Raw genomic sequence first — 17,060 nt, 5'->3', positions numbered from 1 at the left:
TCGCGGAGGGTGCGTGACAGCTACGCATAATCTAGCGCGACATTCGCGTAGCTCTCAGTGACAAATAGACTGCGACAGCGCGTTGATAAACGGTGAATTATGTGTCACTAGACCTAAGGCTATCTCCCAAGCGCGAAATAACCGTTAAATATGGAACATATATTGTCCTAGCCATTAATTATGTCATTCGTTTTACTAGCAGCCTCGATTTTGGTCCGGCCGGATGTTATTACGCTGTATGAAACATTACTTATCCTAGATTCTCAAACCACGCGTTGCAACATTTACATTGATCAAATTAGAAAACTCATTAACTTATAAACGAATACTGAGATGAATAATTTTGTTTCCTTGTACACAACAGAATTTTTTACTCGTCTACGAGATTCGTAGAATGAAAAGTCTGGATTTTGAAATTAATTGTATGTAATAAAATTACATGCAATTTTACATTCAGTACGCATACTTTCAAGGAAAATGTTTCATACGTATTTGTACACGCGAAACGTTTTTCGCGTGTATGAGTAGGAAATGAATTTTTTGCAATCGACTATAAGTAAATGTTGTTTAGTTAAGAACCCAAACAGGGTTGTTCAATCGACCCAGTATTGGCGCGGCATCAGATAATAACTTCGAATCAGTTCTGAGTAACTAACTGACTCAGCACTGGGCCGGCCAGTGCTGAGCCGCAGTTGCCTAGAGTTGGTCCAAAGTTATCATTTCCGGTGTTGGCCCGGTTGCTTGCCAGTAGCGAAAACCCTGTACGGAAAGCTAAATATTCTATCTTGCACGCGCACAAGATACACAAGATGATAAAAATGATCATTTCTGTTGTTGCAGGCCAGTGCATGGAAGCGAACGGCGGACCGATTGGCCGATCGACGTACCTGACGATCGTCTTGCTGACGACGGTCGCCGCAATATTCAGGTGATTCTAATCGAAAGTGCGACAATTATTCGAAATCAATTAAGGATCGGACTCAAACGCAGTGTCGGACACTCGGTGAGATCGTTATATAAGAAATATATAAAATTCGCGACCCAGTCGGCCGCGGCTCGATCAGTCGAGCGCGCACGTATGCGGATGAGTGCGAGTTTAGACCGTGAATGAGAGAGATGCGGGAAAGGAGGAGTCATCGATTGTGGTTTAGACAATCGTGCTCGTGGCTCCTGTTAGTTTCTTCGAACTGGGAGAAACTCGCGTTCGCGCGATCATCGTTCCGGAACGACCGAAGAGGCGGCCGCGTTGATGAAACGGATAAAGAGAAACGAATGACGAACGACGCAGGATCATCTTGCGAAGAACCGACGGAAGATTCGAAAAAAAAAAAAAAAGATTATTGGATTTTCGTGACGATTCCGATAATCTCGCAGGATAGAGTCGGGCGGACATCGGCGGCGTAACGCGTGATCGAGAGAGTAGCTCGAGCGTGAGTTTTTTCTGGCTAGTAGATTTTTTTACCGGACGTAGGCACTAAGATTGACGTCGAGCGGAGTTGACGAAGTTGTTAGGTGCGATTTTTATGGTTGGGCCATATCACGATCGGTATCGCGACGAACGACGCGAACCTCGGTCGAGGACGAAGGAGCGCGATTCGCCCTCGTAGGATCGATCGTCCCGGAGTCCTCTCGTTCCAACCGATAAGACGCGCGATCGTTACTTTTTAGGACGGACAGAAAAAGATGACTACTACGAAGAGACTAGGTCCTCGATAAGTGCAAAAAAAAAAGAAAAAGCGGAAAGAGAGATGAAGAAGCATTTACTCGGTAAATATTTTCTTCGCCGGGCGCGTACGCTCATTTCTTTGCTCATTCTCGGGCATGTACCCTCAATAAGTACCGATGATACGCGTAATAATTATATCGATTAATTACAAGTAATACACGCTGTCGTTTTTTCGACGGATCGAGGCGGATCCCCGCGTGTCCCGAAGTGACGCCACGAAGGATAAAGGGAAATGGATCGCGGGTGAGTCACTCGTCCTCCGTTGGAGGACGAGGTAGCCGAGCAAGAGCCGATTTAGCTGAGCGACAAACGAGAGTAATGAGGACAGTGAATGCTCAATTAGCGTGGCGGAGTCCTCTGGCTGATAAGAACAAACGTGTAATATATTATTTCACCCCGAACCAGTCGAGGATTATAAAGAAGGTCAAGAGATTATTAAACGAGACTAGAGGCTCCGAGAGGTTCTGGACGTTATCATGATACACCGGTTCTCTCTTCCTCGGGGCTCACACGGCTCACCACATTTTTCTTTATTCATGCGTCGAGAAGGGCCGCTGAGGAAATCGCGCGGCGCGACGCGACGCGTCCCTCCGCGCGAGAGGCGGACGGGTGATCCTTTGATCTATATTTTCGCTTCATTAGCATCTCGTTAGACGCCGACGCAAATGCAACTCCCCCCCCCTCGCCCGATCCTAAGTTTTTATTCGTCGAAGATAAAGATCGCGTGCGATGTCACCGCCAAGTCGGGGGAACTGCCTTTAACGTTAAATGTGCGATGGCGACGCGAGCTCTTTGTCTCCCGTGAGCAATCGATTAGCTTAATTAACGAAGGGACGCGCGCGGGATCTCTTCGGCGGTGACCTGCTCGGCGCGAACGTTAATGTTAAGCAATAAGCAATAAAGATACACGAAACATGTATACAGAAGACGTACACACACGCAGAGACACAGACACTCACGCGGCAGCAGTACGCTCGAGAGAACGGTGATAACGAGAAGGATGTTGCGCTTAGTGGAATCGAGCGTGAGGGCGAGAAGGAACTCAGTCGGTTCCGATTTTCGCGATTAATGACGACGGGAGAAGGCCGGACGCGACGGTGTAGAACGCTACGATATTATTGTAACTAATACAGAGTCTATATTATATATATTATTGTACAACCATCTTTGTAATAATTAAGCTATAATCGAGTGACGAGAGACGTAGAAGGAAGAAGAGACAAACAAAGAGGAAGTTAGGGACAACAGAAAGAGTGCATGAGTGTATGTGTGCGAAAATGAGTGTGAAAATTAGAACGAGAAAGAGAAAGAGAGAGAGAGGGGGAGAGAAAGGGGAGGGGGTTAGGAGCATGAAAAAGAGTGAACCATAGGAAAAAGCCAATCGCTATTTTAGCACTTTTTCAATCGCGTTGTACGTAATTTCTATACGCCAGTAAGACTTTCCGTCGGATTTTGGTTTCATTAATCAACGACGTCGGCGAGATCGATTCTTGAGAGGAAAGCGCGATTCAACAGATGCGATGAAAGCCTCATCGAGCCGTCATTCGCCGTTCGTTCATTCGCGTCTAATTACTTTTTGTTCGAAACTCGATCGAAGTCGCTCGCAGCGCCGACCGTGAGCGACGCTCGCGAGAATTTCGTTGTCGATCCGCGATTATTTATTCCATCTCTAACCGCTTCCGGTCGGGATCGTTAAGCATCGCATGGTTATTTCACGCCTACTCAAGGATCCTCTCACGCACATTCATCGGGCGGCAGTGTCTCCGTTTTAGGGTTCTCAGAAGAGAGGGATCGATCGATTTTCGTTGACCTCTCTCGGTGGGTGATACACCGTGAAGATATTATAATTGTCAGTGCGCACAACAACTGCGAGTAGCGCAACACTCGCGCCACGGGCGAGCGGCGCATTCTCATTTTTCACCAACAAATAGGACTTAGGCTACTTAGGACACTTAGCGGTTATCACATTAGGAGCCATACTGTACCTACGAGCGTATACATATATATAGCGTATATGAAGTAGTGTTAATATCGGGTCTAGCCGTTAAGATTTCTCTAGCTTCTTAGGGATAATAAGCTCATTGTGAACAGCAATCAGATCTGATCCAGGTGCCCCGCGGTCGCGAATCACGTGTGTACAATCTTGACGAAGACCAATCGTCAATCTCGCGTCTAACGACGATGCAACTCTTCCGTGATAATCCAACCTCTCACGTCGACGGAGCGTGCGATTGTCGATGAGAAGACAAGGGTTTGGCAGTAACTTACTCTATTTTCTCCTTTTCTAGGAATTTGAAAAAAATTAATCTGAATTAGATTTTCTCAAACTTTTTAACGTCAATTCTCGTCTACTTAAACGGCGAATCAGAAGATCCTTTAAACCGCACAGCATTCTGTACATTCTGAATCATGTTCCGCACGATCCGAGAACCATTCCGAAGCTCCATGAACATTAATTGTAATTTTTAGAATTTTGATGAAATTGCAGTGCTGAATTATAGATTGTCATGTTGTTATCATGCGTATAATTGTGTTCAATCGGAATATCAATTGTTTGTCATCCGCTATATCACAGTCGACGGATGAATAAATATTTATTTTTCTTTAGAGAGCGTGGTTAGAAGGCGGATATGACCATACATCACACCTGAAATCATTCCAAGTCCGGAATTTTTTTAATTATCCTATCCTATATTGCCAGATAAGCGGGGATATTTCAATCGTATATATTTTCCTCCTATATATTTCTGTTTGCTTTCGTGATCTCCGCTATACGCGAAGCTGCGGAATGCATGCAATAATCAGATTAAGCAAAGCTGATGGCAAAGAGAAGAGCGGAACGGGCAGGCGGTATTAAAGAATGAAAATGGTTATTCAAACATTGCTGCATATGCACGTGCCCTTCGCGCTTCCCAACTTTCCCTCGCGATTTACATTCGAGAGCGAGCATCATTTTAGACCCCACGTTCCACGAGTTTTGTTATCTTCGAGGAATCGCAGTTTTACGACGACCTTGTCGGAAGCTACTTTAATAATGAATGAAGTCGAAATATCATCGCAAATTGATTCCTGCGAGGAGAAAACTTCACGAGTCTTAACACAATGTCGCATGTCGCGCGTAGAATTTTGAACGGTAGAAACGACGCCGTGTTTCTAAAACGGAAGATGCGAGAATACGTACGGGCGAGTAAACGCTCGAATATTCTATTATTTTCGATTTGCCTGACGCAAACAACGTCGAGGGATTCAATAATTATCGGAGCATCCCCAAACATCGTTACTAACCCCGACCGCCTCCGCTCGATTCGCTCTCTCTTTCGCCCTATCTCCCTTGCCAAACATTATGCGCGGCATTTAATGAGATTGATGCAATCGTCCGATGCATTTAATCCTGCCAATTTACATTGCGCCCTAATATCGTGCGCGAGCATTCCGCTAATGGAGTCGCTAATGAGAAACAGAAACATTCTCCTCGCTCGTTGTTGTTGTTTTCGATAGATTAGACAACCACCAGCAGAAAATTGCAAACGAGCCGTTCACTCCCGAGAGAAAATTTGCACTTTATTTGAGCACGTTGTTTGCCATTTTCGTCCTGTTACAGTGGGAATTACATTGGTATAAAATATTTACGTGCCACCGTCGAGATGCAAGTGGTAATTTCACGTAATATAATGAATTGAAATCAAATTGTCCTTTTTTTTCTTCGAGACGACACTGTTAAACTTTGATTTACAGGGACAATCGCTCGTTTTGACGGTAAATAGTTTTCATCCGCTTTTTGTCCTATCGCCGAATTACTTAAGTACATAAAATTTAAAAAAAGAAAAGCGTAGATGTCCATTGTCGCCGAGGAAACGTCGACTCCGTGTAACGCAGAGGACAGAGTTGTGGAATCTTCTTTTTAGGCGCATAGTTGCGTTCAGCGGAAACAAGCTTTACGAAAGTTGTTTCGTAACAGCTAACGCCAGTATTTTCGTTCGAAATACCGTTTCAGTGAAACTCGTTCGTTGCAACAATCCTCCTCCCCCGAACGACTGTAAGACGCGCTCCTCGCGAACGCGTTGGTTGATTTCATCCGCAGTGCGGATGTGGCTTCGAAACCGATGTGAATACCGAACCGGGATTAGAGCTCTGCGTACGGCAGTCGTCCGGCGGCGGCGGCGGCGGCGGCGCGCGGCGTACCGACGATTAACGATTTTATGGAAGCTCGTCTGATGGGCTTATCGGATTACTTCCGTGTCGGCGCGAGTATTCCGCGTGCGGTATATTGCTCTCCGCGCCGCGGATTATGTTCTCATTCTTAAGATCGCCGCTGCCACCGACTGTGTCTCTCGAGAGATGCCGGATATACGTCCCTCCGGCAACCGGGAGTCACGGCGAAGTTGGCCTCGTGATAAATGGACGAATTCGAGGACGCGAGATCATCAACCCTGCTCTAATAAATCGAATCAATCGTTTTGGCAACGGCCCAGATGAACCGTATGTGGAAAATATTCAATTGGAGGAAATCGTATTATTTCTCAAATATACATCGCATTTAATGAAATAATTGTTTCTTGTGTTATTTTCGTCATAGGTACATTCTTTTAATTAGAACAGATAATCAGAGTTTTTTTATGCTTTAATTTTATTTTATACTACTATTATACTTTTGATCAAATCTTCTTTGATCAAATCTTCTACGCTATCGTATTAATCCTTCAATTAGCCTTCTTTTTCTGCGTTATTTGAATCAAATGTCTCGAAAATTTCTTTTATTTTAATTATGTTATTTTTTTTCTTATATTTTATTTTATTTTTTTATTATTTTATTTTTAGATGATCATGTTGGAAAATTAAATTTTAAATTAGTTATCTATATTTCTAGACTGTTTTCAAAATGACCGATCGTATTTGTCTGCACAATTCTTGGATAAATATCGACTAATTAACATTATGAATAGGAGTAATAATTCAGAATTTAATTACAAAATTGCATGAAATGTAGCTTTGCTATTCTTTACTGACCTCAAAATATTTTTACTTGCGTTACAAAGCTATTGTTATCACGTGTATTATTCATATCGCTTTATTTCAATTTCCATCATGGAACATATCAAGAACAGATGTTTAAGAGACGCAAATATCCAGTTATATTAAATCTAATTCATTTTTAAATAATAATCTCATTATTGCTATTATTATTGCTAATCCCGTTACCACTGCTCGATTGAAAGACGGAGCAGCGAGATACAGAAACGATTTCTGGCCTCCCTCCTTGAACAAAAAAAAAGTAGAAAAGCAAAACGGGCATGCTCGCGAGCTCGCAATTTATATTGTCATAAATATATTTACGGTTATGACTCCGATATCGTTAAACGCGCGGCGCTTTATTTCATAGCTTCCGGAAATATTGTAGATTCGTCGACTTCCCGCGCCCCCACTAGAATCGATACTCCGATAAAATCCCGCCCGCCCGTACACAGTCATTCGAAAACAATTCCGCGCTTATTTCCCTTCGCGAATCATACGCATATCCGGCCTTAACGAAAAAAAAAACGGGAGGAGTATCGAGGATATCCGGTCCGCGGCGACAACTCGCGTCTCGTATCCAGCCCTTCGTTATCAGAAATGATCCATTCGTCAGGATCGCCGCAGGGGACGAATCTATATGTTACATTGAACAGCCAACATGTTGCAGACGCGAATCGAATCTTTCTTTTTTTTTCAGAACTAAAAAAAATTCTTACATATCTTTTTTATTATGTTAAACACAAAACTGTAAACTGATGAAATTACGGAAAATTAATTTTGTCACAATGTGGAATTATGTATTGTAAAAAAAATGTACCATATTTTCTTTAAAGTCCATGCTTCAGTGCGTTCTCGTTAAAGGCATTTAAAAGCGGTTAGCCTTTAGATTCTGTAAAGTCATTCGACTCTGACGCGTCATCGGTCCGGTCCGCGATGGAAGCGCGCGCACGCACACGAGCGACGTCCACGACTGGAAAATCATCGTCGTCCGGAGATTAAAGTGCCTCCGGTGGCATATGGGGAAGCACGGCGAAACTTCCCCCAATCTGTAGAAGGTAACGACTCCCGCGTGTGCGAGGATGAGAGCCGCGATGCGTCTCGATTACGAGAGTACAAGCGGGGAGGGAAAAAGAAAAATGCGACTCGCTGATAGCCCGCGTTTTTCACGGCCTGAACGCCGGAAAGTTCTTGAGCGTCATTGGGTCGGATGGATTTGGCTCATCGCGAGAACAAGAGAGACGGAGGGGAGGCGGGCATTCTTTAATTTTGCGCTAAATTCTAATCTTTGCATTTGCCGCATGCCACCTAAAATTAGTTCCCTCGTCAACATCGTTCCCCGGCCACATGAAGTTAGCCGATGAACTCGGCACACGCCGCAAACAAAAAGAAAGGAATTTTCTTAATTGTTCCTTTCAATTTCATTTATTATATACGTGACGCAGCAACGTAACGATAGAGTGCAATTAAAGTGATGTTCATCATTTATCTTTGCTTTATGTCCCAATATTATTAAAAATAACGATCCGAGAGTAGTTCCTATCATTTCCCGCCGTCTCTATCTAAAAAAAAAATATATATCCCCACGGACGATCGTGATCTTTCTTTATAAACGCAAAAGTCAGGAAGATAAGACAGAAATGGATTAGTTCCCATTACGGCTCCACTTGCCAAATGTGTAGTCGACGTTCGTCCTACGATAGAGCGCAACCTTGCCCTTACAGGAGGTCAATATAAAAAATGACGTTCTCGGAACATGCGGAATAGCTAGCTGCGCGCCGCCGGGGCTCTCGCAAACTCGGGACACGCCGCCACCTTCCTTTCTCGAGCGTAGTCGCACCCTCCGTCGATTCGAGGACGTTTTCAATCAAGGGACAATCATCCCTCGACGAGCAATCCAAGTTCTATCGGATCAATCCGCTGTTCCGTCTCCCCCGACGAGACACGCGGTTAGATTCGTCCTCCCCTCTATCCTATCCTCCCTCGTTCTTATCCGAACAACGACAGGAATAACTTCCGCTACACCCTCAGCGATGGCCCACCACCCCCGAATGTACAACGCGCTGCGGATGCGTGCGTGAGTTGCTATTACGTTATCCCACTATTTCGAATAATACCGAATGTCCTCGCATCGAATTGATTCCCAATTCCCAGTTTCCTCATATTGATCTCAAGAATGATTTTCGTTCAAATTTTTCGTGTCTCGATAAGGGAAAATCATTTTCTCGTATTATAGGCACTCGTGTAGGAGAGTTCCTACGATAAAATCACGTGAAAAAAAAACTTATACAAAGGAGAGGATGCTTTTTTTCCTTTTTGTACAAGCTTTCTTTATGTATACTTGTAAGTTGAGCAAAACCGTCATAATAAATTTAACACGAGTATTCTTGCGAATAATCACCGAGAGATTTAATTGAATTAAATTTTGGAAAAATAAACCTACAAGTAATGATTTTTATTCAAGACTGAATAGAATGCCTATACATTATTGAGATCAGCATGAAAATCAGATCGAGAAACAATCGCTAAATTTCAATATCGTGGGGCACAGGGTGGTGCAATCTTACGTAATTAGAACGGGTTAGTGATGTATATTACGCGTATCGTATAATTTCGCTATGTGTACATAGAATTACTTTGCGCATTGTGCGTTCCAAGAAAACGCACGTTCGTGAAACGAGCGCAAAAACCGCGGGACAGAGGACGACGAAAGCCACCATCATCGTCCGGTATTTTATTCCCGCATGCTAAATGCGAGAGCGAGACCGAATCGGATTATCCAGCGCCGAATAGTTGAAATGGAATCGAAGAACCGACTACATTCTGATATTAATGCAAAATTTCGACAAATGTACTGTAACGCGAGTTGAAAATTGCCGCTGAAGGCATATCCCATTTCATCGAAATAACGTGGTCGAACATTATAATTGCATAACATTAATTTTTTAACGGTATTACGAGAGTACGAGAAACGAGGAGGAGAGACACAATATCTGGAAGTAATATAAGAAACAATACATCGTTTATTCTGATTTTAATATTTTTTCATAGTCTGCTGTAATATTAGTAATATTACTGTTTTTGTTTTTTTTTTGTGCTCTTTTACGATTACATAACTTTTTTAATTTTTGCTGAAAAGGAAAATTATATAATATAATATTATTGTAACTTTAAACAACTTTTGCATTATGCAATATCATATAATGCACTTTTAATTACAGTATAATTTTTGAGTCTTGCAAAAGCTTGTTTCATACAATTCTGATACTTCTGTTGTGTCCCTCGTCTCAAGCCACTGTCATATCTAATTGATTTATAACGATGAAGACATAAATGGGAAATCGGGTCGCCTAATTTTCGGGTTAGATAATCCCTTGCGAGCTCGTTAAGAAGTTTGCCATTGGCGCGACGGGAGGAAACTGGATACATGATCGCTTCGAATTTGCATACTTCCTCGTAGTCTAAACCTCATTTGCTTAGGCGAATTGTCGAAGTACAGCGGCGACGATCGGTCGGCAATTCGTGCAACGCAAGCGGTTCTCCTGGCGATTTAGCGAACCGGAACTGAATTCAGGTCAGATGAGCAATCGGAAAGTCTGTTTACCGAATACAGTATGTTTATGGAAATGCTGAAGCAGCATCAATAATGGAATCATAGCTATTGATCGGCAAACACAACAAATAGAGTGAAATTCCTTTTAAAGATTTCCCTCGATAATATAATAAACGATAAGATAAAAATCATGTTCCTCTTCGGACTGAGATTCATAATACAAGCGTATTGAAAAATCAATTTAGCCTTGAACGATTTTGATTCAATGTTCAAAGGGAAAGGATGAAGGAGAGAGATCGTTCAAAATGATACATTCCACATTATGAAATGAGGTTTACGGAATTTCTTAAAGATCGGCATTACCCCGTTTGATCTATACAGCGAACTAATACTGCAAATACATGTAGCACGTCGATTTTTATCGACTACGAATACTGAGTCGGCCTTTTCATGCGCGCGAGCACGAAACGGGCACGTCGCTGCCATTTACGGTCGCACAATTTTCTAGCACCTCGGCTGCCGTTTCTCTCCGGCTTTAATCGCTTGCTCGACATCGTCCCGACAATACGAATTGATGATCGAACGTAAAATCGATCGCTCACGTCGCGTGCCGAATGCTCGGCTCAGCGGAGTCCATTAAGATCTTGCATTATGTGTCGCGAATCATGCCTCGAACGCTTTAAATCGACCAGCTCGACTACTGTAATGTCACGATTACACAACGGACAATCATTTACGGACTTCCGTTGCTGATGGAGTTTCCGATAGAAGAAGTAGATGCGGTAACATCTTTTTGCGAATATTCCTTCCTTCTTCAAGGAGTGTTTCGCATTTCGTTTACGTTCTCTTCACTTGGTTTACTTACGAACCTTAATTTTAATATCGAATTTTCATTTTCAATATATATTCGCATCAGAATATTCGTATTAATCTATTTGGAGGATATATCCGTTTGCGAGATTAAACGACTAAATGGACAGATTGCGATGCTTGCGTAGTGGTAGAAGTGTGAGCCATCATTATCCAATCATCCTGGACGTGCGCCATTAAAAGCAGAACCGAATGCGACGATTCGCGGTGAGATCGGCGAAAAATATACGATTTAGTAGTTTGTCGAATGAATGGCAAAAGCAATACTGGAGTGTGTGGGTGCGTGCATGATATTACCATAGTGTGTGAACCGTGAGGAAAGAAAAGATAAGTGTGTAACTACCTGTGCCTTGTAACAAACTATATATGTATGTATATATGCAACACACACAAGAGGAAAAAGAACGTAAATACACCTTATACATATATATATATATATATATAAATATAGATACACGTGACACACTGACGCGTACACACATGCACACATACATACACAAGAACGAGATACTCGTACGATAAGCTATTTAAACAATCGTTGCCGTCTCTTCTGAAACAGAAACCCCCCCTCTCAGAATTTCATTGCAACGCCCGAAGAAAGAGAGAGAGAGAGAGAGAGAGAGAGAGAGAAAGCAAGAGAGAGAGTGCGTGTGTGAGAGAGAGATATAACGGAGCAAAAACGACGAAGTAAAAAAAAGAAATGAAAAAGATATGTTGTTGAATAAAATAGCAATAATCGAATTTCAGACTGAATTATGATTGAATATTATACCGCAAGTCTTTGTTGTCGCGGCGGCGACGCGCGAGTGTGTTAATTATTATAAATACTGTTACAGTGTCTTGCTACAACTGGGGAGATTAAAATAAAATCTCGAAGCTCGAAGCATCGTTGGGGATTTTATTTCTGCCTACAAAAATTTAATCCTCAAATGACGTGATAATTTTTTTACCGTCATTACCAGTTTATACTGCCATTAATATAATTGTAGCATAATGATTTTCTCTTTAATTCATTCGTGATAATCTCTAAAGCGTCCGTGGGTGAGGACAGGCAGAAGCGGCATTTCTTTGCCGCCGAAATTGACATTTCTTCGCCTTTCGATAGAAAGAAGCGTGTCTCGCGATTGAACTTTTTTTCTCGCCCGTGCCTCCCCGGATTTATCGCCGGCCGTTGTTGCGTTGCGAGCGGCCAATTGGCGAAGAGCGATGCCCCTTTTTGATTTAAGGTCTCTCTTTCTTTACGATCGCGCAGTCGACTGTCTCGTGCGGCTATAACAGCAATGCACGAACACATAAATTCTTTCTGTCGGAGTTGGCTGGCACGTGGCAAGATCGAGATTCGGCGTGCGAGCTTCCGCCGTTATTTACTGCCATTTGCACGGGGATGCGGGGAGGAAGGGAGGGGGATAGCTGTTTTTGATGGATGTCGTGGGTAAGTACTTTTTCTTCGTCCCCCTCAGAGATCGTTTTGTAATTTAATGAAAATAAAAAAAAAATCGCGGTTCTTCCTTCTCCGCGACGGAGGAGAATACATCGTCATGGATCTGCGGTGGCGCGCAGCATCAGCGATACATCGCTGCATCTCCCAAGGTGTTAAAGAAGAAACTATCATCAGGTAATGTATGTACGATACTATTATTTTTCTAAATGGGAGAGTTTTATACGCATTTCTGCAAATATTTTGAAATGTGAGCTTATTCACATGCGACATTGAACGTGCTGTAAAAAGTTTATTAATTGTGAAACATTCCTTTCCCTCGTGAATTTCTGTCTCCTAAGAATGAATTGCTTGATATTAGTTCGTATCTGTTCATCTTTACGCGACAAAAATTATGATCGATGATGATAGAATATTATTATTTTCATACTTGTTTATCATACTTTTGCTTCTAATGGATTCATCTATATTCTCTGTTGTTTATTTTTTTATTGCAGACGCCTCATATATTTCTATATTAAAACGAGCACGATAGAAATTAAAAACTGAATAAAAATGAGGCATACTTTTTGGAGCCGCAATTTATCAGAGAGCATGCGATAAAAGCAATAATACAATAAAATTACAAAATAAAATTACGATTCGATATATCGCGTATGATTCGATGATATCATTGGCGTCATATAATTCGTGGAAATACACAACGATCTTTCTGCACATAATTCTGTGGAAGTAAATGGCAGCAACTACGAGGAGTCGTAGATCGCTCGCTCAGCATGTTACACAAAAGAAACGAAACTGCCCGCCCTCGTATCAGCATTTTATCACCCATACTATTCCCGACATTACCTCTTTTCCCAGCGCGACACGAATTCCCGCGCAAGGGGAATATGTTTCAACCGCATTGCGAAATATACGTCATTATCGATCACCGCGTAAATGCTGATATATAATTTTGTATGTACCACAAAACACCATTGCTGCAGTGTTCTATTACGCGCAGTGTTCTACTACCGTTCGACTGTAGAAGAAAAAAATTTCGTTTTTGTTAATCTGAAATCGTGAATTCTTTTAGAACTGAATTATTGAGAGGAAATCTCTCTTGACAAAATTAAGATTTGGAGATTCATATATTTTAGTTTAAAGTTTAATCGATATGATAGTCTCATTTTAACATTTGCTTTATTAAGAGCAAATCAATATTTTAATAACTTGCGTATATAATTTTTGAAAGACATACTTTCTTTTCGCATTTTTTATTTATTTTTTTTATTATGCTTTACCGCGTTTAATTATCATCACCGATGGTATTATATCATCATTAATTAAAATCCAATACTTTTTTATTGACAAACTTTCAGTAATACATTTCATGAGCATCTCATTGATCAGCAAAAGTAACAAACAAGCGAAATGCAATGTATGCGCGAAAGACAATGCAAAATTTCTGAAAATTTAACTACACATCAACGCGCTTTTCATACTATAACGTTCAGTCTAATTACGGCATTTTACAGCACGATAATTAGGTCTCGATATTAAAGATTTTTACAGCGCGTGCAATAATATTTATTTATAAAATTCTACATTGTTTCCTTCTCATTAACGAGTATTTATCGAGGTTTTCCGTTAATGGATATATTCCAGAAATGTTTCTCAAAAACAATGTTCGGTTATTATATTTTATATAATAAATAAATTGATTGGTATACAAATTTTCTTTATCTAAATTTAATATCTTATCTTCTCTCCCTTTCTCTCTCTCTCTCTCTTTTATATCTTTATTTTCTTATTAAATGTTTATGATAATATAAAAAAATTCACTTGTACAAGATTTCATTATTATTGCTTGATTACTTGTACTTTATAACAATATACTTATCTATTTCTTCATATAGATAATACTTTGAAACTGTCATTTTATAATTTCGTCAAATATTGTCGTGCAGAAAATCGTACAAGTGTTTTTTATGTTTTTGTAGCTTTTATCGTATATTCCCGTCGTGTTAAAAGCAAAGCAGGATTTCCTGACGATTTCTGCAATTAACAGCGCGCGATAACATCATTTCATTTTCATTGCCCGTACATATTTCATATCTAGTTATCTAGACATCCATCCGGTTCTTTTGTCACACGATGAGCAACCACCGAATGCTGAACGGTAAGAAAACGCGTTGAAAAGGCTTGCTGGAACATTTATTGAAAAAGGTAGACAGGTATCTGATTCTCTCGCAATCGAGTTTACAATTCGGTCGCGGTGCGAGCGAGATCGATAATGCCAGTATCGCCGGTCAACGCGTCGTTCAGATTGGAAAATAACCTGTACGTGCCCACCCTATCTGCCCACGTATGTCGCCAGCGTGTGTTTCGAATATATCCTATTACCTAACACGCTGGTCTGCGTAGAACAATTGAGATCGCGTGACGGACGGCCGTCTCTATCCGGTCGAATCAGATGACGCGACGCGACGCGATGCGATGCGACGTGCGGAGATCGGTACATGACCAGACATTTTTTTTAATCACGCATTACGCCCACCATAAATCTTCCCGGGCGCCGTTATCGTGCTGGATGCACTGCCCAAGGACCATATTTCATTGCCTAAGACGCATAATGCGATGCATAGTACAGTATTACGTTTCGGGTACGGCCGATATATTTTGCGGGGAATATAATTTATACATGTCGGAATATCCGCCGAATATAAAGATTTCCCGAGGTCTCCTCGTTTAAAATGTCGAACGATACAAAACTTTGTTTTTTTTTTTCAATTTTATTATTTGCACAGACAGTATCTGTAATCGAAAAATTTAGAACCTAAGAACGACGAAAGAGGCACTTAAATACAGCGCGAAACGACTTGTTTAATATTCTTATGAGTCGACGACCACAGTTTATCCCATCATCTTGTAGCTCTCTGTCTAAGTAATTGCTGTTTAACTGTAATCACATCGCAATAATCCATTCATCAGCGCTCACCCTCTAGTCCTTGAATGAATTTTCCTCTTACGATTGTGTTGCCATCAAAGATTTGTTCTACAGCTCGGAATTTCTAGAACTGCACAATTAATAGCCTCTTTCTACAAAAATTCGATAAAAAAACAACCAAAAATTCTGAAAAAAAAATATATATATGTATTTAGATTTTTATAAATTTTTTGGTAAGAGGTAAATTATTTTTAAAATCCATTTTACAGATTTTTATCGATCAATTACAATTAATGATCCACATTTGCAAATTTTAAAATTATATGATTAACGTAATTAGTTTTCTTCATTTTAAAACATGTAAGCTCACATGTAACTTCACTCTTTGAAAATTCTGTAATCTAGCAGTAAATTTTGTGAAAACGGCTCTCGATATATTTGAAGTCTGTACATTCGAAGAATATGCGGGTAAGTAAAAAAAAATTATATTAAATGAGAAATACAAGCATCAAACGATAAATCAGAGCCGACACGTTAATCAATGCTGCAGTGCGCTAATTCAGTTTTATTTATAGCAATCGTTTCTCCTTCGTTATGTCAAGCGCTGCCCTGCAGACACCGACGAACAATTAACATCTTCATTAACATCCTGAAACCTTGGACGAATTCTTATTCTTGCTTTTTAAGTATCTTGCAATCTATTAATTGCCAGGATCGCGTTTTACGGCTCCGTTAAATACTTTAATTTACTTTAATTTACAACTAAATAATGATGCTATTTATTCTTTGTTTCCCAAGGCATATGCTTCGCAAAACTCCATTCTATTCGCACGAGCCCCATTCGGTATAATATCTCAGATGGTCGCAATTGTCCAGACGCTTCTTCAATATTGCAATAACGCTAATGCGTGTGCGAGCTGTACAGTTGTACGGTTCACTTTTAAGGAGTCGCCATAAATCTACAAAGAAGCCGTAAAATGATTATAAACGGCCGAAGTTGCACTTAACTGCGCGCCGACGTTGATTTAACGCGGGCTTTACGCGGCCGAAAGTGTATATTGTTGCGGGCGGCATCGCGCTACTGAAGTCTTTCCCTAACGAAGTATCGCCGGCGAAATCTAGTTTCAACACTTTGCGCCATAAGCTCACTACGAAGCTTGTTTAAAGGATCTTCAAGAACGATTATGGAAGTAAGTCGCGGAGTGGTCGGGCGTCGCGTGGGAGGAGGTAGAGGAAGAGGAGGAAGAGATGGTGGAGGACGAGGAAAAAGTTTATTCGATCAAAGCAATTATTGAAAATTGCCGTACGGACGTTCGAAAACTCACCGTAATCGACTCGTTATTACTTCCGACTCTCTGAAACGTTCGATGTTAATTTAAGAGATTAATTAAAGGTTCTCGAGATTTCTTCGCGGTGCATCAACATCCGGTAGATATCAGTCCTCTTGAAGTGGTACACGAGATTTTTATCGAAATATCCAGGCGAAAATATATTTTTTATATATAAGCTTCTTCGGACGTGAATGAAAAGATAT

At 41.0% G+C, this 17,060-nt stretch overlaps 1 protein-coding gene across 6 annotated transcripts in view; it reads left to right on the top strand.

The window, feature by feature from the left end:
• LOC105207343 overlaps nucleotides 1-4,333 on the top strand; it is a 277,076-nt gene extending 272,743 nt beyond the window's left edge. For all 6 annotated transcript variants that reach the window (XM_039457986.1, XM_039457988.1, XM_039457984.1 and 3 more), the window contains one exon: nucleotides 841-4,333. In XM_039457986.1, coding sequence (XP_039313920.1) covers nucleotides 841-932 — 92 coding nt within the window. In that variant the 3' untranslated portion in view covers nucleotides 933-4,333. The remainder of the gene's footprint in view (nucleotides 1-840) is intronic.
• Nucleotides 4,334-17,060: the final 12,727 nt, after the last annotated feature.

The sequence above is a fragment of the Solenopsis invicta genome, chromosome 15, assembly GCF_016802725.1.
Source record: "Solenopsis invicta isolate M01_SB chromosome 15, UNIL_Sinv_3.0, whole genome shotgun sequence".
NCBI lineage: Eukaryota > Metazoa > Arthropoda > Insecta > Hymenoptera > Formicidae > Solenopsis > Solenopsis invicta.
The sequence above is the reverse complement of the archived record's forward strand: the minus strand, read 5'-3'. Positions and strand labels throughout refer to the sequence as shown.